General features: G+C 39.0%; 1 protein-coding gene across 2 annotated transcripts; it reads right to left on the bottom strand.

Annotated features, from left to right (window-relative positions):
- Positions 1 to 94: 94 nt before the first annotated feature.
- Positions 95 to 22,969, bottom strand: LOC140946876 (disks large homolog 5-like). Of its 2 annotated transcripts, XM_073395979.1 has the most exons (20): positions 22,576 to 22,969; positions 21,644 to 21,715; positions 19,238 to 20,958; positions 17,123 to 17,155; positions 16,619 to 16,743; positions 15,456 to 15,555; positions 14,765 to 14,840; positions 14,217 to 14,320; positions 11,097 to 12,544; positions 10,646 to 10,799; positions 9,301 to 9,711; positions 8,609 to 8,711; positions 7,893 to 7,938; positions 6,820 to 6,993; positions 5,637 to 5,812; positions 4,953 to 4,994; positions 4,748 to 4,849; positions 3,508 to 3,739; positions 2,321 to 2,430; positions 95 to 1,608 (listed from the first exon to the last, which is right to left on the bottom strand). In XM_073395979.1, exons 1-20 carry the CDS (start codon positions 22,856 to 22,858, stop codon positions 1,502 to 1,504), a joined length of 5,619 nt encoding a protein of 1,872 aa, XP_073252080.1. In that variant the 5' UTR covers positions 22,859 to 22,969; the 3' UTR covers positions 95 to 1,501. The 2 variants fall into 2 exon arrangements, with proteins under 2 accessions (XP_073252080.1, XP_073252079.1); XM_073395978.1 differs by lacking the exon at positions 22,576 to 22,969 and having other exon boundaries at positions 3,508 to 3,736; positions 21,644 to 21,788.
- Positions 22,970 to 22,973: the final 4 nt, after the last annotated feature.

The following is a 22,973-nucleotide window of genomic DNA, read 5'->3' as shown; positions in this document are numbered from 1 at the left end:
ATCTAGTTTTCTGTTTTCTCTTGCAAGTTAGAGCTACAGTTAATTTGTGGTACATATAGTTTGCTCCTAAAGAAAAATAAACTTAATACCTAAATCCATATTCAAAGACTCACTTTATTGCTGACCTCTATCAAGCAAGCTTTTATCGACACATAAATTAAAAAAATCGCGCTTGATTGCAGCTTACTCGTATACAACATATTTTAACCTACTTTCACTAGCCACCAAATTTCAAACCGATTTTTGAACAGCAATGCCATTGTGTTAAATAATACATTTGAACTTGACAATTAATTAATTTACTACTCAAGACAGAGGAGCAAGGTAATGTACAAAAGAGCGTGAAACATACAAGAAATTTACATCTGACCTACGGGGGGTGGGGTGAGGCGCTAACTTGCGTGTGTTAAACTAAATATGGGAAGCGTTTTCTATGAGAGCTTCTCTTGGAGACACTCCGCACTAGAAAATTACCCAATAAATTCAAAAGTCACCCTATGAAAATCCTAGTTTTTAAGTACTATCTAAACAGTTCTAAGCCTCTTCGACACAATCGTCAATTACAGTAAGTTAAGCCAACGCCGCGAGGAACACGCGAGGTTTCCTGCGCAAGTTCCTTCCTCGCGAGGAAACTTGGTCGTGCGCAATCTAAAACGTCTATCAATCTTTTTTAAATCTATAAGTTGGAGGGATTAATTCAGCTCGTTTCCTCTGTGAGGATAAATATCCTTGAGACTTGGTTCTATGATAGTTTTAAAGTAATGTTATAGCTGTTATTCATTCAAAATACATCCTCGTTTCTGATTGGCTTAAAGACGTCAATGATTGTACATTGCAAATTAAACCACTGACGTCAAGACGAGACAAGACAGCGGCACAAACTAAACTATTTCGGTTTGAGAGCTAAACTCAAGAAAATGGTGAAGGCGTTCAGGTCTCCGCGAAGACGAAATAGCAGAAATAGTGACTAAAAGAACTCAGTGAACGTAGCCGGCTCTTTGAGGAATATCTACGAGGAAGAAACATCCGTTCACACTCTGAAACTGCCGAGAAACAAGTAAATCAATGTTTTGAACAAACCCTTCGTGGAAGTAAGGATGTTAAGGAACTTGGAAATATTTTAAATGAATAATAAAAAAAATATTGAATTCGGTCTTGTACAATATCTCGGAGGGTGTTATTCACCAACGCCTAACACCCTCCCCGATCTGAATAATTCTTCATATTTATCCTAAACCTTCCTCTTGCCCAAGTCTGTCCCATAACTATCAAGTTCCCATGTGCAAAGACAGCACCTGGCTACCATCGCAGATTAGCTTATTAACACGTGTTATTAAATTACTGGAACTATCCTTTTGGCCCATTCTTCCAGCATACAGCGAACTTTTTAACATTTAGATATTCTCCTATCTTAACCCCACCCCCAAAACATTTCCCTACTCTCACCACCCCCAAATATTTTACAAAGTGTATAAAAGAAAGAAGAATGTCTGTATTCTATTCAGACGCTGCTGAGTGGAACCCAGACTGCCTTTTTCTGCTGCTCGTCCACCACCTCTTGGATCTGGGAACAAATGTTGCTGAGGTTGCCAGTGCAGTGAACTGTACCTAAAGAGAAAACGAAATCATTAACATTGTCACTGTCAACCCCTTGCTTAGTCCCTGTACGGCGTCTTCCCAGGCCTTCTTGATCAACGTATTCTCGGTGACGCATCCGAGACGAAAGGCTGAAATCTCGCTCGGACCACGTGACCCAAAACGCATCGGCCGGGCGCAATAATGAGGCCTAGGGACAAGGCAAGTCAACCCTTTTTAATATAAAATATGTACACTTAAAAACAAAAGCGTAAAAACATGACTATGCAGCGAAAATTTCTGTTTTTCCAAGCGGCGATTTATCGACCTCCAAAGTAACCATTTGAGCAAATACTCGTTTAGCTCTCGCAGTCAACAGTGTCCTTAAACAAAGAAACTTTTTTCCAGTGAGTTTTGAAAAATTGGGAATCCGCTGTAACTAAAGTTACGGTAAAAGGGGCGACAACAACGAGCAACTTGTTTTGTAACGTTGCTGCAAAATGAGTTCAATGGCGATGTTGCACGTTGTACCACACACGAATCAAACTTGTCTTGCATCAAATCAGGTTGCAGGTTGCAAAAAGTTGTTGCAGAACGTAGAGTATTTCTACTTTTCCCAAAACAATTTGTATATGTTGCGCTTCTAACCGGCCCAAGACAAACTTGTTTTGCAGCAAGACAGGTTTGAACGAAGGTGGTGCAACGCGTAACATCGCTTAACACCATAGTACACTACTGGCCTTACCATTAAAGAAGTGTTTATATTCGCGTTCCAGTTTTGCGGAAGATTCAAATAATTCTTTGGCACGTCTGAGACTGATCTTTTCTCTGATGTATCTTCCATCTTTCTGATCCCTGTCAGGAAAAAAAGAGTCATGCTGTGAAGTAAAGTTTGCATATTGAGCCTATGATAAGGATTAGCCTTGTCCTTGTGCGGCGTCTTCCCAGGCTTTATTGGTCAATGCATTTCGGTGACGTAGCCAAGACGACCGGTTCGCTCGGACCACGTGACCCAAGGCCGCGCGGAATAATGAGGCCTAGGGACTAGGTAAGATAAGGATAGGAGTGACAAAGGTGCATGTATGTATGTATGCAATCTGCACTCGGCGGGGGGGGGGGGGGCAAAGGCGCATAACCTGCACTCGGGGAGGGGGAAGGGTGCTTCTTCCCTTTTTCTTTGTTTTTTTTTCCTTTTCCCGTCCGCTGACTTTCGTGCTCTCCCACAAAAAAGGAGAACGCCTAATCGCAGGTTAAAGGCTACATATCACTCGAATTAATCCCTAGACTGCACACACTTTCCTTTAGCGCGACAATGGATTTGGAGCGAGCAACGGCAAACAGTCTGAGTATCAAGCTAGCTACTCTACAAACCAAATGTTTTCGTTTTCACTGTTAAAGGGACGAAGTCATCGTAATTTTGTCCATTCTATTTAGTTTTACCAACTATTCTCGCTAAGGGGGTCAAAGCTATCAAGGAAATTACCGTCTATATGACAAAACGCAGCTTCAGAACAAAGAAATAATGTCTCCCCAGGGCGACCAGTTCCCATTAGCTGAAGGTGGCTAATTTTCGAGACACACCTTTAATTTAAATAATAATTACTCGGCGCATACCCATACAGATGTGATCTAAAAACCCAACAATGTTAGGCAATAATCCATAAATTACAACAACTTCAGCGAATGCGGGACATTTATTTTAAGCCTAGCCTGAGAGCGGGCTTACTTGTGCTAGTTCGAAGAAAGTTTTTTCTCGCATGATGGCAGCTCTGCCGCCAAAATTTTCCCCCAACTAGCACAAGTGAGCCTGCCCGCAGGCTATTTTAAGCCACTTTCATAGAAAAAACGCCAGGATCAAATTCAAGCTGGAGCAAACAGTTGAACGTTCCTCAACAGTCAACTACTAAAAGTAAGTTCTTCATTTTTACGAACCTGATATGTTTAGGAGATTTGAACTTAACAAACAGTATAATAGGATAGACTTGTAAAGCGTGCAGGCGTTCTACTGCAGATGGACTGACATCTAACAAAGAGTGTTTGTCTGTGACTTGCTTGATTGACGCCATTGTAGTGCAAGCAAGTTGATGGCCCTTCCAAGCGGAGTCTACAAAGGTGCCATCTGCAATTCCCTTTTCTACTTTCTCTTGCGGTAGATTAACCACTTCTGAAATCAAGTCAACATTAGAGGTTCAATATAATCCTCCTCCGCAGGCTTCACTGTCCTGTTTCAGAGAACGTGTGGGAGAATGGGGAGAGAACGGGCTCAGACTCCTCACGGTCAGTGTAAGCATTACAATAGAAGTCGCTTGAGAAGAAAACTAGTTCAATATATAGTTACGCAAAATTAAATGCTATGGAACTTAACGTTAACGTAAAAAATTACTTCTTAATGACAAATGTCTCCCCAGCAGTACAATTCAGTCAATGGTACAAACAAATTGCCAATCCGAACAGTTTTCAAAAATTCCAACTGCAATGCGTTTCAAAGACTGTTCACAGTCCCCTATTTTTGGGTGAGATAGTTCAGATATACCGCGTGTTACCGTCACGGCTATCTTGATTTTCAAATGTACCGAGGGTGCGGGCGTCGGGGATTATAGCTCTAGCGGGGGGCGGGGGCGAGAAAAATATAATTTTTCTCGCTTCCTGCCAAACCGCCCCCGCCCCCTAAGTAGTTTTGACACTCATGCAAGATGGCAGCCCGTAACGCAAAGCGCTAGATCTCGATCATCCTACGGAAAAAATAGAGGACTGTGAACAGTCTATGCGTTTCACTCTTCTTTAAATTTATCTATCTGTGACTTCTTTGTATTTGCTATGTAATTTTGACTCAATCTGGTGACCAGTTCCGAATCCCTGAACAAAACTTCAAGCACAAGAACATGATCAGTTTTTTGCCTCTTTTGATTGTAGACACAAGACCAACTGAACACGTAAAAACAGGATTAACAAAACTAAGCATTCAATGAGCGGAAAAAACGCTTCTGTATCCGCGTTTTACATATTAGTACATTTCTCTAATATCCTTTGCAAAACAACATAAACAAATGATCAAATTTCCGCGGAACACATGAAAAAATGGCCGTTAACTCAAATTTGGTGGTGAATTTAAGCTGAGGAACTGACATGCAATAGGTCTACAGCTGCTAACTGCGTTGTAATGCTTAAGTACCTGGTTTACACTGCACAAACTTGTACGGTACTTCCTCACTGAGTTTCTCATACAACACTTCAACCATCGGGCTAAACAGTATAACAGCTCGCGGGATATGAGCTGCAAAAAAACATGTAAGAACGTCAAGGAATCAGTATTTTGTCTTAATCGCGCTTGAAATTGACATAACGTAAGTTACTCTATTCGAATTTACTGTACTCACTGTCCAGTTTTTCCACTGTTTGATATGATGCTATTCCAAGATCTATAAGAAGAGAAAAATCACAGTAAAATTTAGCTGGCTACTTCGCAAAACTACTTTCGATAAACATAGACAGTTTACTGGTAATGACAGCTCCGTATGACCTTTTTCTAAATATTTATAGCAGACTCTTCATACTCTCCACCCCGCCCCCTAAAAAAATTTCCCAAAAAGGAAGAACATCTGATCGCCTGGAAGGTTTCCTGAGATGTAGCTCAGGGTAATCAATTTATCTTTCACATTCACAAACGTTGCGAATCAAATACGCCACTAACTCTTGTAACGATCTGGCCCCGGTTGTTCAAACGTCGGATAGCGCTATCCACCGGATAAATCACTATCCAGCGGATAGCGTAATTGATTTCCGTAATACTTATCCGCTGGATAGTGATTTATCCGGTGGATAGCGCTATCCAACGTTTGAACAACCTGGGCCAGCTCCATATCTAAGATAATAAAAGATATTATTTTCTGAGCTTTTAGTTTGGAAGCCTATGTTAACCTTTTTTTTTTAATCCATAGAAAAGTTACCAGACTGAGACTGTGAAGGTAGCAAGATCTAGAGTGGGGTGGGAAAGAGAAAAGATAGCGCTCCATTCCCCTCTTCACCGGACAAGGGCTCATATACACACAAACAGGACAGACCTGGACAACTGGTTGTGATGCTGGTAGCGGAGTCACTTCCTTCTCGTGAATGATTGACAGCTACGCCATGCGTGCCTTTCTTGCTACGTCGAAAGAAACTTCGCCTTCCGGTGAGTTTGTAATCCTCGCCATGCGCTAATGCCACGCTTCTACGCAACAAAAGCTCCTGCTCAGCTCTGAAAGTAAAACAGAAACGGACCTTACGTCAGTCACTCGCGTGGCGCTCTCGAGGCCTTTGCGTGTTATAATAATAATAATAATAATAATAATAATAATAATAATAATAATAATAATAATAATAATAACAATAACAATAATAATAATAATAATAATAATAATTATTATTATTATAATTATAATTATAATTATAAACCGAAACCGGCAGAAACCTAAGCACGGGACTGACCGAACACAAACGAGCGAGGAAGAATGGTGACGTCAACAATCACATTGCTGAGTACCATTTAAAGACGAAACATCAAATTGACTGGGACTCTGCGACATGTATAACAAACGACTTATTGACGAGATCAAGCAAAACTAACTACGAGAGAATGACAATTAGACTAACAATAGACGACTGTTTAACTGTGACAATAGACGGATCGAAACGCACCAATTACTGATTACGAGTCTTCATAGCCAATAACATCACGGCTTAACTGACAGACGACCAATAACATCGCGACGTAATTGACCAATCAGATCAATAACCAGAGTATAATACGTGATACAACTCACTTTGACTCTGAAGATGACTACCGCACAGGTTGTTGAAACGCCAGTCACTTTCAACAACAACAGTCCTATTCAGGACTACGTTCACCCGGACGATCAAACTCAACCTACTTTTGAAATAATAATAATAATGTAATATTGTCTCTATATAGTTGCAATTTCTCTTCATCCATTTCCTTTGGCGGCATTGTGAAGGTTTAACGATACTTTTTAACTTTAGTAGCTGTTGATTAAGTAGTGTAAAATGAAATAATTTGTTTGGATGTTTTGCAGCTCGGTTGTGGTTTTAAGTAATTTGTAGTGTTAGGATTCAATAAAGGTTGTTAAATGACAAAAAATGAAAACTAAATTCAGTTCCTCGCAATTCCTCGCGCAAATTTATCTCTCGTGAACCTCGAGAAGATATTTCAACGTTAGACTTTGGTGGTTAACCATAAAAACATACTTCATTCTGCTAGGTATCATTCCAATATCTCTTTTCTGTGCATCTTCTTCGTTAACAAGGCACGCTCTCCAGCAGCCCATGTGACCATTGTACATTGTGTCGGTGACAAAAAGAATGTCTCCCTTCTTAAAATTAAGTTCATCTTTTGAGTGCGGTATTCGATCAAAAAGGGCCCTGAAATACAAGGAATACAGTAAAAACCAGCAAGTTAGAACCAAATTTTAAGAATCTGTTAAGTTTAAATTTGCCATTCCCCCACCCCCCCTCCCCATACAAAAACTTGTTTAGCCTTTAATTTGATACTGGTTCTTATTTTCTAAAATCTATCAAAAAATCTGCATACTTAGGCCAATAAGACAAAAAAAATGAACATTTAGGATCCTCCAACTGCCACGTAAGGGTATGCAAATTTTATAGAAGGGATAAGCTGAATACCACTAAAAACAATTAGCTACAATGTTTTTTTTCCTTCAAAAACTAAGAACCTGTGAACCGGCACGTAAATAACCTAAATTTGTGCTAATTACCACTTATCTAAGAACTTGTTTAGGCTAACTTAGGAAAAAGTAGGTTCTTACTCGCGCGTTTTTACTGCATTATGATTAGAACTAGATGCCACGCAAAACAGGTAGGAAAATTGTGAAGATGATTTAGGTGAGTCAGATTTTTTCTTTAATAATAAAAAATAATAATAATAATAATAATAATAATAAAAAATATTTATATAGCGCTTATACTTTTCAGTTCTAAGCGCTTCTTTGTCCCACGTTCGTGACATGCTGATCACTTCATTTTCAGATTTGTTTCACTGAGCTTAAAATTTACCATCTTTCATTCTTTCACCACACAGTGTGACATTGACATTGCTGATCCTAGCAGTATGCAAGATGCGTGTCAAATATGAACCTAGTATATGGCCTCGCTTTCCACGAGTTCTCCACAGCTCAAGTGGACAGAGCGCCCACATGGTGTTTGGGAGGTCATAGGTTCGAACCCTGTCGGGGACTCATATTTTTTCTTTGTCCCACTCTCGTGACATGCTGATCATTTCATTTTCACATGATTTAGATTACCTGACATAGAAGGAGTCTCCTGGTTGATCTCTCAGAGAATTGAATTCTAAATAAATAAAAAGGCAAAAGAATAAACTGTTATTACATTGGCTTCATGGAAAGCAAATTCTCGCCAGTTTATACAGACAAAATACTGTTAATACAGAGAAACATTCTTCATCACCAACAATTTTTTGAAAGTTACACAAAGCTTTTGGAACCATCCGAATCCCTTCATCTGTGGTGACGTTTGATCTTATTTGCAGCCTACAATCATGGACAAAAGTCTTGGGACACTTTTGTTTTTCTGGGTGTTTTCCAATTTACACAGGCCCAACCCCTCCCCTCACCCCACAAACAATGTTGGACGCGTGTATCCAGAACTTTTTCCGGGTTTCAACATCGTATAGGGTGGGGGGAGAGAGAACAGCAAGAAAAATTCGAAAAGGATACACTGCTTTATGAGGAAACCCAGAATGAAAGAAAAATATGCATTACTGTCCCCAGGACTTTTGTCCATTATTGTAGTTTTGATAAGGCTGCAAAACTGTTCCATATCAGCCAGATCTTGGACTAAACTGTTCAAAAATTTTAATAGTGGTTCAGAAACAAGTTAAAAGCAATGGAAATCACCTCTCTCCAAATCGATGCATGGCATGCGCAAATAGAGGAAGTGGAGGGAGAAAAGATCTTCCACCCTTTTGACGCTGGCTACATTGATAAAATACTAAACTTACTTGTGGGATTAAACTGCGCCAGAATCTGGACTGTTTCAGTGGGTTTACATAACTCTAGCATCGCTTGCTCTGCAGTGACTGATGTCAGATCCACACCATTCAGCTGAAAAATAAGGTTAATTAATGGTACATAATGAGGAATGAAAAAAAAATGAACTTTCATACCAACTCAAAGAGGATAATAATTTATTAAAGGGACTATGTCACACATACAATTAAAAAATAAGAACCTAGTCACGAAAAAACCTGGGAAACAAAAATGTTTCAGTGTAATTCTAATACATGACAGACTTGTGGTTGTCCATATGTCCCAAGGTAGGTTGTTGCACAAGGCAAGGAACATAAAAGAGCAATACCCAAGGATCTTTGATGATATCATTGGGGGAAAGAAAAGTAAGGTTCCATCAAAAAGGCTGTGAAGACTGCAGTGTGAAGGTGTCACAACACAGGTAAGAGAAGAAAGATAAGAAGGGGCCATATTATTTAATTATCTTAAAATCAATGCACTGCCTCACAGGTAGCCAGTGCAAATCCCATAATATTGGCGTGATGTGACAGAACTTAGGCTCTGAATCAACAGAGATATTCTCATAACATAGCCCCTTTAAAAATCTCGGAAGGGGAAGAGGTTGCTGATTCTGGACGGCAAATTTCAGAGAGAAAAAGATCACTTTACTATTTCATATTCTTACCTCTAAAATGTGATCTCCAACTTTGAGCCCAGACGAATTAGCAGCAGTATCATTAGGCTGAATTTCAGATACAAAAATCCCCATGGCATTCCCACCAGCAATGCTGAAACCTAATGAGCTTGGACTCTTCGTGAAGAATACATAACGTAGATCTCCAGGAGGTTCGTTATCAATGATCGGTAGAATTTCACCGTTTCTTCTGATTGGTGGAGTGTTGCTGCTTCCTCGTCTCTTTCTGTTGATTGGTGTGCTGCAGGTAGTGGTTGCTTCTGATTGGCTGGATAATGACTCTGTAGTGTCCTTGAATTTCTCCGGATTGAACTGTGCCAGAATGGTGACACTGTTGCCTGACTGCTTCAGAATCATTGCTGCTTGGTCGTAAGTTGCACATCTGAGGTTGACACCATTGTACTACATGGACACAGATGAGTATTATTACTAGTAATATCCAAAGGTTAAGGAGTGCAGGCAAGTTTAAGGCTTTTGATTGGATGTCAAAACGCTTGTGTAAATTTCAGATCATAGACGGTCAAAACACAAGTGATCAGGTAGTGAATAATAGAAGGTAGAAACGTGTGATCAGACTGCGTTCTACACATTTTATTCATTCTTAGTGGAACTCTAAATGAATGATGGCTACATCTGTGCCAAGCATGCATAATAGCAACCTGGAGATTAAGATTACGAGATCCTCCTGTTACCCACAATTATACATTGTATTCACCATCTCTCTTCTCATTGGCTAAGAGCATACAGTTAATTTTGGGAAATCAGAGAAACCCACAGATTACTGGCCTACAGTCAGTTAGTACTGACTAATCTGTAAGTTATGCCTGCATGCATTGCTTGATTTCTGAGAAGATTTCAAGAATGTCAAAAGGTGTTACATGTCCATATTTGAAGAGCATGGTATAATGGTTCATATACCATGATGGCTAAGCCAATCAGAGATCTGGAATTGCATTATCCAATGATTCAGTTTTTAATAATAATATTGTAGTTATTTTCTTCAAAACAATAAAGGGTAAAACAAATAATTAATATTGGATTAGTTTTTTTGTGATATCCAGAATAATCAAATTATTACTACATATATAATCACTCCAGGTGGGTGGTACAAGAGACTTAACAGAGGGCAAGGCCATAATTATAGTAGGTTCATAACAACGACAAGGGTGTTTGGGAAGACACAGGTTCAAATCCTGTCAGTGACTCAAGATTTTGTCTTGCCTCAAGCTTATGACATCACATTTTTCAAAAGACAGAAGTCATTGAGGACAAAGTGTCTCCATTAATCTTTATGCCAGTTCTTGTAAGCTACTAGCAACTCTGGAATCACATGTACCTCTAACAGCTGATCACCGCATTTCAGTCCAGCTTTGGCAGCCACACTTCCCTCATTGACTGAGGAAACAAATACCCCACCCTGGCAGGCAGCGGCGATGGAAATGCCCAGAGTGTCTTTCTTTTCAATGGTCACCAGGCGTGGTTCATAATCCCTGAAAACAAAAAAAGAGGTAACTTCTCAGTTGAAGATGCCTTCCAACATTCAGGAACCAGAAAATTTACATTCCCCAATAAGAAAAACAGTCAGACCTTTTCACAATGGCTGGAAGGGTGGGTGGTAATATAACACCACTCTTTTTTAAAGCGGATACAGCACTTTTTTTAATGCTTATTATAGCATATAAATACAAATCACAATCAAAATGCATTAATAAAACAGAAGTCAAATGTTGAGAACAAAAAAATGTTAATGAAGCAAAGTAAAGAGAGAACAGAACGATACTGTTTACCTATTCAAAGGATCTTCCCCTGATACAGGTGGGTTACTGAAGTCAAATGCAAGAGCTGGACCTGTTTCTGTAGCTGGGACAATAGGAGTTGAAGGAATAACAACAGGGGTGGTGTGACCTGATGAGATAGAGTATGTTGAGCTCACTGAACTGCTACAGTAGCTCGATGTTCCAGCACTGGGGTAAGATGTCACACGTGCTCTTGATGTGGGTAGATTGATTCGTTGAGGTCTGCGTTTTGCTTTTGAAGGTGTGTCATAGTCATACATTGACAAGCACTGCCTGTTGCGGCTATCCCCATCTGCACTATGAGAAGAGCCCTGTCGACTATGCCTGCCTTTCCCAAAAGGGTCTGTCTTTAATCTTGATTTTTTCTTCTTTCTATCACACTGCACCGGTAAACACTGCTGACTAACAGCAGGGAGCCCTTCGCAGCTCTGCACTGAACGGCTCTTAGCGGTATAATATGGTACACTTGTTGACCTAAGCACAGCAACTGACGCAGGTGGTGTTGATGAATTTGGTCGGGGTGGAGTCAGTGCAAAAGGGTCTTCATGACTAGATGAGTAGCGCCCAAAACCAGATGAACCAGGACTGCTTCCTAGGGCAATCTGGTTTTGTCTTGAAGAAGGTGCTGACTGGGGACGGGAACCACGGAAATGTGAATCAGTCTTTTTACGAGTTACCACAGTGTTTGATGTATTTACTACGGAAGAGTCATGAAAATAGTTTGAAGGATAATGAACAGTAGATGCTAGAGGGGGCGAAAATGTGGGCGCATTATCTTCCTGAGAATGTACATTGTCTTCTTCACCCTGCGGTGGTGACGTGATGGCTGACATGTAAGAACAGCTTCTCATTGGAGGGACAGGGCGCTCCTTATATGTCAGTTGCACAGGCATAGAAAGACGTGGTGACTGTGTAAACGGGCTGGAGCGAACTAATGATTTTCTCAACTTAACGAATGCTTGGCTGCGTTTGGTTGAACCCGCAGATGATGCAACAAGAGGTGAAGCACTCCCCTCCTCGGTGGACAAATCACCGCTAGAGTCAGTTTGCTTTCTATTTAACATTTCTGGATTTTCTTCATACAGTGGTGTCAGTGATGATAATGACTGCAACACTGGTTCAGATATAGACTCTGGTGTTGATGACATCTGATCATCAGGCAATGGAGAACTTTTCCCTGAGAAATAAGCAGATGACGACTCTTGTTGAAGCTCGCTTAAACTTCCTGAGTTTGTAATTCGCTCCTTAGTATGCTGAGCCTTGCGACATATGTCATTTTCCCTGTTAATTCTGTCATTAACTTCTTCAAGTAGTGACTGAAGCACTTGTGTTCGTGATGAAGTTGTTGACAGCTTTTGGACAGTGAGGCTGAGAAGACTCGTTGACAAAAGACTTTCCACTTCAGACTGGTTAAGGTTTTCAACAGATGTTCCATTTATCTACAAATAATCAAGTTTATCAAATAAACAGTCAATGCTATCCTTGTGAACAACTCTAGTTACAAATAGCATGGTGAAACCCCACTTGAACTGTGACTTAAACTCCTGGGGAGAGGACTTCCCAGTAATAGGCTAATGGGGATGTGCTGCTGGATGGGGTCACCTTTTCACAACTAATTATTGACTATTAAGGGGTTGCATTTTCAATAGAGTAGCTAAAATGGGGTTGCACATTTTCAAAATTTTGGAGGTAAGAAAATTCTGGTAAGAAGGGATGAAAAATAGAAATATTTTTACTACATTCAGATTAATGAATGTGTCTATAAAGTATATGCATAAGCATAATGTGACTTAGTTGGGATTACAAAAATTACATTTGCCCAAAAGTGACCAAAATGGGGTCAATTATTGGCCACAGAATAGACTACAATTTGGGGTAGGGGATCTGAGAGGCCAGCGGCACATAACCAGCAAAAATGGACCCAAGTAACCCCCCAGCTATAACTCTGCAACGAAAACCTCTAGAGAGGAGGTCTTTTCCTTTGCTGTTCAGTTCTTGTTAGCAACAAATCAGTCGACGCAAGAATGACACCATAACTTGTTTTATCAAATTTAGGGTAATACATAGTAAAAGCCCTCTAGAGCAGTTCATTAACTTCAAAAGTGATAGGTAATGAAAATTAAAAAATTCAATAGTATATTTGACCTTAATTCTTGCTGAGATCTTTCACTAGTGTACGCCCTTAGTAAGTTTATCACAAGGTCATTTATGATAACCCACTCTTGTCAACAACCAGCTCTAGTTTCCACCAATTTAATGGATTCCCAAGGTGGTTGCTCACAAGAGTTTTGACTATAATAATATGCATTGTAACATATGGATCAAGTTTTCCTTTTTGGATTTAAAGCCTACATGCTAAGTAAACAGGCCATACAACAATACCAACTGTTATAATTTTATTCCTAGACTTTCACTCAACTAAACAGGGACAGCCATTGGCTGATTCTTGGTCACATGGCCTTGACTAAAATCAAATGCATTCCGATCGTGATACATTAAGCAATGTACCTCGCTCAGGATACATTACAGCACATGATCAAGGCATGGTGGAAAGTGGCGTGACAGAATGGGGGAAAAACACTGCCAGTTTTCTTTTTTGTGAATGAACACAACAACACAAACATGAAACCTCAAGCTAAAAAGCAACGATTTCCAAAGTTATCCTAAGAAGAGAAACAGTAGCTAGTGGAGGAAAAAGATGCAGATAATATGAGGAAAGTACGTTGTAAATCATTCATTCAGTGGTTTTGAGAATTAAATTTGTGTTGTTATAAGTACCAAGTCGACTGTTTTGATTTGCTCCACTAAAGCGTATTCTTTTGTTGCTGCTGAAATACATTGAATTGAAAGTCTAGAAATATAACAAAAGTCTTAACGTCAGGTCCTTTGGGAAACCAGTTAGTTTTGTTTTCCCTCGAGTCCTGATGTTTCCCACGACTTCATCTCAGAAAACATCAGGACTCTCGGGAAAACCAGTTAGTTTTGTTTTCCCTCGAGTCCTGATGTTTCCCTCGACTTCATCTCAGAAAACATCAGGACTCTCGGGAAAACCAAACTAACTGTTTCCCTCTGGATCTGACATAAAGTGTATAATGTAACATCTCTTCTTACAGTAATAATTTTGTCCCCAACGGCAATTCTTCCCTCATCAGCTGCAACACTACCAGGAACTATGGAGCTGATGTGATTTTCACTGTCGACTCTAATTCCCATCTCTGAAAGACACAACAATGAGGAAAAATCCAGTACATGTATGAAGCACTTGTTATGAACTTTTGCCTTGTTATAAACATTTTTATTCATAGCAATCAACTGAAGGTAGTTTTCTATATCTCTTATACTTTTCTTATTTCACGGAAACGTAGATATCACCTTGCGATAACAAATTTTGTACTTTTATATAGGTATTTGGACCTTTATAGTTATATAGTGTCTTTTACTGAGAAACTGCCATTTAAGGTGACACTTTTATACAGCCATCTATCCAACTTCCTATCTTCCCCACATAAAACAGTTTTCAAAATGTTGCCCCCACCAGCTAAATCTTTTTGATCACATTCTTTATATCCATTGTTATGTTTTCTGAGCATAAAAACTCATATTGGCAAACTCAAAATTCTTTGAAAGATATTCCATAACAATGTTTTTTGTCCCTTTACCTCTGTTGTTTGTCAGCATCAAGCTGACTGGGACCAGCAAGGGTCGCAAACCCGTTGACCTCTTTCTCTTCACTGTCTACAATAACAAAAGATGAAGCATTATAATCAGTTACTGGTGATAATTTCCAGATGTATTGATGGGAAAATGTGTATTGAAGTTATATATTCTGTTCCAGCTATTTTTCCTTTGTCACTGCTAAAAAAATACTAAAAACAGAACGGTTTTAGCAGACAGCTAAATTGATAAAAGTCGATTACCCACCATAAAAAAAGCTGAGAGTGCTATTCCCTTTAATTAGATTAAATTGAAGGGCTAGTGCTTGAAACATTGATGTGAGGTATCAAACTTGGTTGATAAAACTCATTTTTCAAGTTGTTTTCTTTGATCCTGTTAATAAATTGTAAAAGCCAGCGCTGGTACGGTTTTTTCACAGGATCAAGTTACACATATTTTTCTTATAGCTGCAGAAGTTTCAGACAACAACTAAAAATTAAGACTGTTCAGTTTTCAACATAAAAAAATCATAAACATATACTGTTTCAAGCAACTGGTCAGCCATACAATTAATGTAGTATCAGCTACATGTAACACTTGAGACTGCTGCAACAACCACTGTACTCAAAAAGTACAGTAGTTTTAACCCTGATTCTTAATAAAAGAGCAAATTTGGGTCAAATGAAATTCACTAACCATGTTGACAACTTCTCCTCTGCTGATAGCTTGCACTGCAGTACAATACTTGACATTTGTTAAATCGATGTTGTTCACTTTCAAAACACAATCGTTCACTCTGGTGCCAAAAAAAATAGAAAAAATAAACTTATTAGTTAATAAACAAGGAGAGAAATTAGAGACATGTTGTTATATTTCATCATAATTTTTTTTGGACATGGTTAACCCTCTAACAGACTAAAGTCGAACTTCCATAACGGCCACCTCTCTACAATGACCACTTTCTTCTGTCCCCAAGATGGTCATTGTAGAGAGGTTCAACTGGAGCATGCAGGAGCAAACACCTCAGAGTGGATAAAACAGACCACATTTTGACAAAAAGGCATCGCATCCATCTAGGCTGGAAACAGCCATGTTCCTAAAATCAAATCTACATTAAGTGAAACTGTATCAACCCTTGCGTAGGGGTCAGAGGAAAGGAGCACCCAAGGAGAGTATGGGTAGAGGTACAGTCGTGTGCTGTTGAGGCCCTAAAAACCCTAACCTTGTTTAAGACAAAAATTACTCGATTCAGTACCCTTTTTACAGTGCAGCTGGGACACTTGAAATATCTCAGGAATGTTTATTGTGTTATGACCAATCACAGCAAAGATCAGGACATGCGAACTAGCCATAAAACCACAAACTAATTAACATTCCTGCTTGTGGTTCAGTTTTCTAAATGCCTAATTGGCTTTTTTCTAACAACACAATAACATTTCAGAAATATTTCTGGTGTTCACAGTTTTCTCGGTTTGACTGTTAGACAAGAGACCTTATTTCATAACCCTAATTCATTTCATACAATGAGTTAACCAGGGGGTTCTTACCACTTACATAGGGAAACCAGACATTCTAATCAGAAAATACAAGAAATCACTACAGAGGTAGGGATTGTATAAAGTTGGTATCTTTGGGTAAAACGGGGTACCCTTTGATGGGTGTGGCATCCCATTGAAGGGGAAGTACTAATACTCATACAGTACTCGCTTCATAGGAAATAAAAAAAGATAGAGTGCAGTAAAGTGTTGAACACTTAAGAACACTGGAGACCAACTTCAGAGACAGGTACCGAAAAACAACTGCATTTAGTGTGATGTTGGTTTTCCTGTTGCACTTTTAAGACTCAAAAGTGGTCCTACCTAAGCTTGCCATCTGCTATGCTGCCTTTTGCAACATTGGTTATTACAATGGAGCTATCATTGGGGATGGCTGGAGTGTCTGTTCCACCAGCAATAGCAATACCAAGATCGTCATCAATATTCATCTGAAATGGCATTTAATGCTAGAATTAATACATGTATCAAAAAATTAATAGAGTCAAACCTATGATAAACAAACTCATATTTAAGTAAATGCAAAGATCTTGTAGTTTATACTTATTAATAATATAATATTATTATAGAAAGTGGTCGCTTACAAGAGGTTCTCCTGGGAATACTGATTCGTTTTTTTGGATAGGCAGTCACTTAACAGAGGTAGGAACATAAGCTGCACTTTCCACCATATTTCAACAAACCATCCAGAATTTTCATATTTCATAGAGTTTATTATCCCTGAAGCTGTTTTGAGTTGTCTGATTTATTATGATCCTACATTTTAGCTCAAATAGACAACAGAACACTCTTAAAAATGAAAGAACTCACCCTTTCTAAAACAACAGATTCTGTTTCCCATTCCTAGAAGAAAGAAGACAAAACAACACAGCTTTAAGTAAACACTACTGCAGCCAGACAAAGCACGCCCTTACTGTGACTGAATAACTAACATTTCACACTGTATTACTATACACAAAAGGTACAATGAATACAGGGCTCTGTTGGGGTGAATGTTCAGCAAGCGACATGGTTTAAAGGAAGCATCATAGACGCCCTCTCAAAAAGAGGGTATGATATGTCTGTAGTCTGAATTTCAAATACAGTTGTTTTGTGTTCTGGGGAGTAGGCCGTATCCCTGTTGGTATTGAACCAACCTTCATGTCCTTTATCGCCATTTCATTGAGTCTTATGTCACTGTTTGAAGGTCATGTCATTTGCCGCAATTTTACCCTAGAAGCACTAGTCCAGAACCACTTGTCTATCACATTACGATAAAATTGCGAAAATAAGCCCCTCCATGTATAAGCCCCCCAAACTGGTAACGTAAAAAACCCTTTGTTAAAATGTCCCTCCAAATATAAGCTCCCTAGGGGCTTGTACTCGGAAAATTGCTCTCAAATACAAAGTAAAACAAAGCAAAAACAGTACATTTACCTCCACCTATAAGGCTAGCCCAATTGATTTTGAAACGCAAATTTCCCTCCATAGATAAGCCTCTCTGAATAAAAGCCCCTCCAAAAATAAGCGCCTCAACAAGGGCCTTTGAAAAATATAAGCCCTGGGGGTTATTTTCAGAATTTTACAGTATTTTACTGCAATTCCGGTTTAAGAAGAATGTGAAAATTCATGGAAAAGTGTTTCTTTATCAGGAATGAAAATCAGCAACTGAGGAGTGTCAGGTAATTGACTAATGCCCCCCCAAAAAAACCTCCTCTTTCCATCGCAAAAGATTTACTTTCCAGATCAGGCGCATTTTCTGGTTTATTAACTTTTCAATGCTTTACTCTCCAATAGGCAAATACTTACTACAGAAACAGGTAGACCGCAAATTCAGACATATGCCTGGCAGTTGATTTTGTCGCCAAACATATGTCAAGTGGTTTTGTTTGTCAAATCAAAAAGGTGAACTCACGTGGTCACATTCCTGAGCATTTGGTAGGCCAAGTTGAACAATAGGGTTCTATATCAACCAGAAAGGACAAATTTATTTGCGGAGAGTCAATCGAGGAAAGTGCTTTTGGTTGCAGCCTTCAAGTGCTTTTTAACTTTGATGTGCAAACAAAGAAACCAGCAACTGACCATGTGAGTTCACCTTTTTAGTTTGACAATCAAAGCCAAGTGACCTAAGATGATAAAGTCTGATGCCAAAATCAAGGGTCACAGGAACAGTCAACTCTCTCTTAATCCTTTAAGTCCCAATGGTGACCAACATCAATTTTCTCCTAATGATATCCATACATTGTCAAGAGATAAGGCTATGAGAATTAATAAAATGATCACCTAAGAGAAAACGTCTTGATCTTTTACCAAATTCTCTCAACACATTCTTTAATAAAATGTAAGGAGATCAGTTTGGAGAATTTGTATGTGTTTATTGTAAAACGGACACCTACAGTTGGTCACTCCCTGCCTTTCTTTACCCCCTTCATTTGACTTTCTATGAGACAGACATCTCTCTAAGATGGACACTTAGTGCTGGTCCTAAAAGGAATCCTTCTTAAAGAGAGTTGACTGTATTGTTGAATTCACGGTCTACATGTTTCGGTAGTGGTCTTCTTTCAAAGAGCAGCAGTTCATCAGAAGTTGCTTAGGGGCTTTACTCCAGTCTCCCCTTCAATAGAGAGGAGAAGTCGTATTTTTTGCCGTTATCCTTGGCGTCACCGTCATCATTAGTTTTGTTGTCATCCAGAAAAAGTGCTGCCATGGTAACATGATGTCACACTTCTCTTATCTTTTATAGAGAGATGCATGAAACCTAGGTTCTAAATGTAGATGACTATGGATGTAACCTATCATTGGTATGACTATCTATTATACATTTTTTTAAAACCAATGTGTAATCAACCACAAAAAATTTTGCAGTATTTTGCAAGATAAAATACCGTATTAACTTTTGGGTGCTCTAGAGAGCAGAAAGATTTTGACAAGTAACAGAGAACTTACGTTGGAATCAGTGTCAATGGCAGAATCTCTGCTCGACACAAGTTCCTGAGAAAGGTTGCCTTGCTTCAGCTGGGACTCAATATGCTGTCGCAACTCCAAAAGCTCAGCCACAGCTTCACTATGTTTCCTTCGAATATGATCAGATTCTTGCAAAAGTTCAGCAAGGTCACTTACAGCACGATCGCGCTCTCGTTGCATCTTGTCAAACCTGATTTTCAGAGAGTCCCTGTCCTGGATAACCTTGTCCCTCTCTGTTAGTGCCCAATCTCTTCTCATTTTCACAACTTCAACATCATGCAATGCATCTGTTAGTTCTTTGGAAAGAACTTCAAACTGTCTTCTAAGAGCTTCAACTTCATTTTCTCCTTTTAGGACAAGCTGATGCTTCTGTTTGATCTCAAAACATTCTTTCAAAATTTTGTCCCTATGGATGATTGCTTCGCTACGTTCTCTGCGTGCAACATTCCTTTCCTGTTTAAACATTTCACAGTCTTCTCTAACTTTGTCTCGTTCTTTGACAAGGCTGTCTTTCTCTAGTAATGCCTGGCTAAGCCTTTCTTTGAGCTTAAGTGCCTCTTTAGCAACTTGTTCCCTTTCTTCAACCAAAAGGGACATCTCTCCTTGTGTGTCGTCAAAATGATTCTGCAGTTTTGAATAATCTTTTTGTAAACTTTCATTTGTCTTTCGCATATCGGTAAGCTCATCGTGAAGTTTTTCAATTTCTCTATGAACTGTGTCTCTTTCACTCATTACCAACTGATACTCATTCAAAGCGGCATTCCTCTCCTCTGTTAACTTTGTAATATCTTTTGCTGTTTTCACCTGAAGAGACATGACTTGGTCACATTCTCTCCGAGCCAGATCATACTGCTGTTCCAGTTGTTGTTTATCTTGGAACGACTTTTTAACCACAGTATCACAATCCTTCATCGCTTTTTCATACTTTTTGACTGCAGCCTCAGATTGTTGTTTAAGTCCATTGCGCTCTATGATAAGAGAATCTCGCTCATGAATTAAGCCATCAAATTGTATTTTCAATGCAGAGTAATTCGATTCCAAGTTTTGAAAACTATTAAACAGATGGTTATACTCTGACCTGAGCTCACGATGAACATCTTGAAGGCTTTCATGGTCTTTCTGATGTGTCTCATATTTTTCAAAACTTTTATTTCCTGACTGGCTGTTTAGATACTCTTCGTATTGTTGATTGTCTTTCATTTCAATAAGTTCAATTTTTTCTCTTTCCCTCAACAAAACAATTTCCTCGTACTCTTGTTTGAGTTTATCACGTTCAAGGTTCATCTCATCAACCCTTCTCTGCAAGGTTTGAAACAACATCTTATACTTTCTACTGTTTTCACACTGCTGACAAACAGAATCATATTTAGCAGAAATGTCAGAATGTTCATATCGTAACATCTCTAGCTCTCTCAAGTTATCAATATATTGTTTTTTTAGAATGTCATAATCATTGTCTCTTTCACTTCCTTGAGAATTTGAGTTACCCTCCATGTGTAACCGGTCACCAGTTTTATGATCAATCATTTTTTTGTATGCATCTCTCTGTGCTTCCGTCTCATGCAACTGTGCTGTAACCTTTTCCAAGTCACGCTTAACAGCCCTCAACTCGTTTTTCAGGCCAATCACACGATCTTTACAAAGATCATGACCAGTCATGCTTGTGCTACGGCCTACATTGACTCGCCGAGATGGACCAATGCCTAGCGGTAAATTAACAAAAAATGTTAGTATCTGTAAAGCAACTGTACCTCTGATGTGAATCAAAAGCAATCATCATTGTATACAGCCAGATGATGCTGGGGATCTTGATAATGATTGTGAGCAGCTAAACAGATATTCATTCTACAGCTGTTCATAAGGAAGAACAACATTTGGGATGAAACTCAAAAACAAGTTGTCCTTAATCTTGAAAAACAAGTTGTTTTTGTGAGCGCTTCATACTGCCAAGTTTAGCTTACACTTTAGGGTCATGGTCAATGACTTTGATTGATTAACCAATATAGCAGTTAAATATATTAATGTATAAAATGCTCAACCACAGTAAAAAGCCAGCTCATTTGCACAAAGATCTGTCTGTGTATGAGCTGCCAAAAGTTCACACAGAAAAGCAAATATCAAATTAATCATCGGACCTGACGCTTTTGAAAAACAAGCCATCAATATCCACACTGCACATTGGGCACCCAGAGAATTTTTTTTTGGTTGCTTTCGTGTGAGCCGTTACCCCAAAGTTGGGAAATTGGCCAAAACAATTATGCTTGTTGTAACAAAGGGGGATCGAATTTTGCCTTGGGGGAAAACATTCATTAAAAAAAACAAACCACTCTTTCATAATTTCTGTCTTTTTTTTAATACAAAGAAAAGCATGTTTTTTTAGGTACTTACATTGCATGTGGCGAGTAGTGTCTTCGTTGCCATCGGCTGTTTTCCCTTGATCGTTCCTGATGTGTTGCGAAACTACAAGAGTAAGACAACAAATCGACAGATGACATATCAGCCATTCGATTCATATGACGTGACTGTTTTATCAGCAGAACACATGCCATCACACAATTTTAAATTAAAATTATATATGGGATCTTACTTTGCTGTACACAAAATTTGATAATTTGTTGCTAACAATGCTGTGGTAGATCTTTAGAAAAGCCTTTTCTCACCGAAAATTTAGCTGGGTAAAATTTTTCGGGCATCACATATAAAGCTTCTCATGTAACAAAAAATATTGAAGTTACCTCCGGAAAACGTGAGATCATTTGTCACAAAATAAAGGAATCGTGTGCTTGTACTTCACAACATCTGTAAATTTTTTTCTCGAAAATGACCTAAGGAAAATGTAACCAAAGAAAACAACGAAACCCTTTGCGTGCGAGGCCACCTACAAGCATAGCAAACTTGCCACTTTCACGTCAGCGACAAACAAATTTGGATTTCCGCATCAAGCATTTTCTATTAAATTTTCAGTTTTAAAAAAACAAGAAGGACAAGAAGGTGTATTAAACCTATTAGAGTTAAATGAAAAACGGTTATAGCCGACTAAATGAGAAATAAATATAAGAAATAGCGCTTTCGCTGGAGAATAAAATCACCACCAAAAATATCCCACGCAGCATCCACACACCAAACAGCTGCTTCATAAAAAAGTCGTCAAAACAAGATTACACTAACTGTACCTTAATGGCTAGGAACACTTGTTTTCGATACCTAAAATAACCTCATCTGGGAAAAGCAATCATTTCATGCGAGCAAGAAATGTGGAGTCATTAAAAAAAAAAATCCTAAAACGCTGACATGTTTACATTAGCCGTGAACGTTTTTACCTGATGTTGGAGGCTCTACTCCGAGAAACATACAGTTTAGCATGTACGGATATGTCGTCTCCAAAACAACACAGAATTTCTTGAATGTCTCATGGTCCTTTCTCTGAATGACATCCAGCAAACGATCCACGCGTTGAGCAGGATGTTCGCTCTGAATGGATTGTGCTTCCTCCGCGTTGACAACATGGCTGACTACCAAGGGCGACAAAAGCCTTTCCACCGTAATTGCACGACGAAATTTATCCCGATGTCGTTCGATTAACTTTTTATACCCTTCATCCATTGTTAAATTATCAAACTACTGCGTACAATTCACATAGCTTAGCAAAAACATTACTTAAGATGCTGTTGTTTGCAAACTCGCGTTCAGGCCCGCCATGTTGATAGACTGGAGCTTT

This window comes from Porites lutea, chromosome 8, assembly GCF_958299795.1.
Source record: "Porites lutea chromosome 8, jaPorLute2.1, whole genome shotgun sequence".
NCBI classification, from domain to species: domain Eukaryota; kingdom Metazoa; phylum Cnidaria; class Anthozoa; order Scleractinia; family Poritidae; genus Porites; species Porites lutea.
The sequence above is the reverse complement of the archived record's forward strand: the minus strand, read 5'-3'. Positions and strand labels throughout refer to the sequence as shown.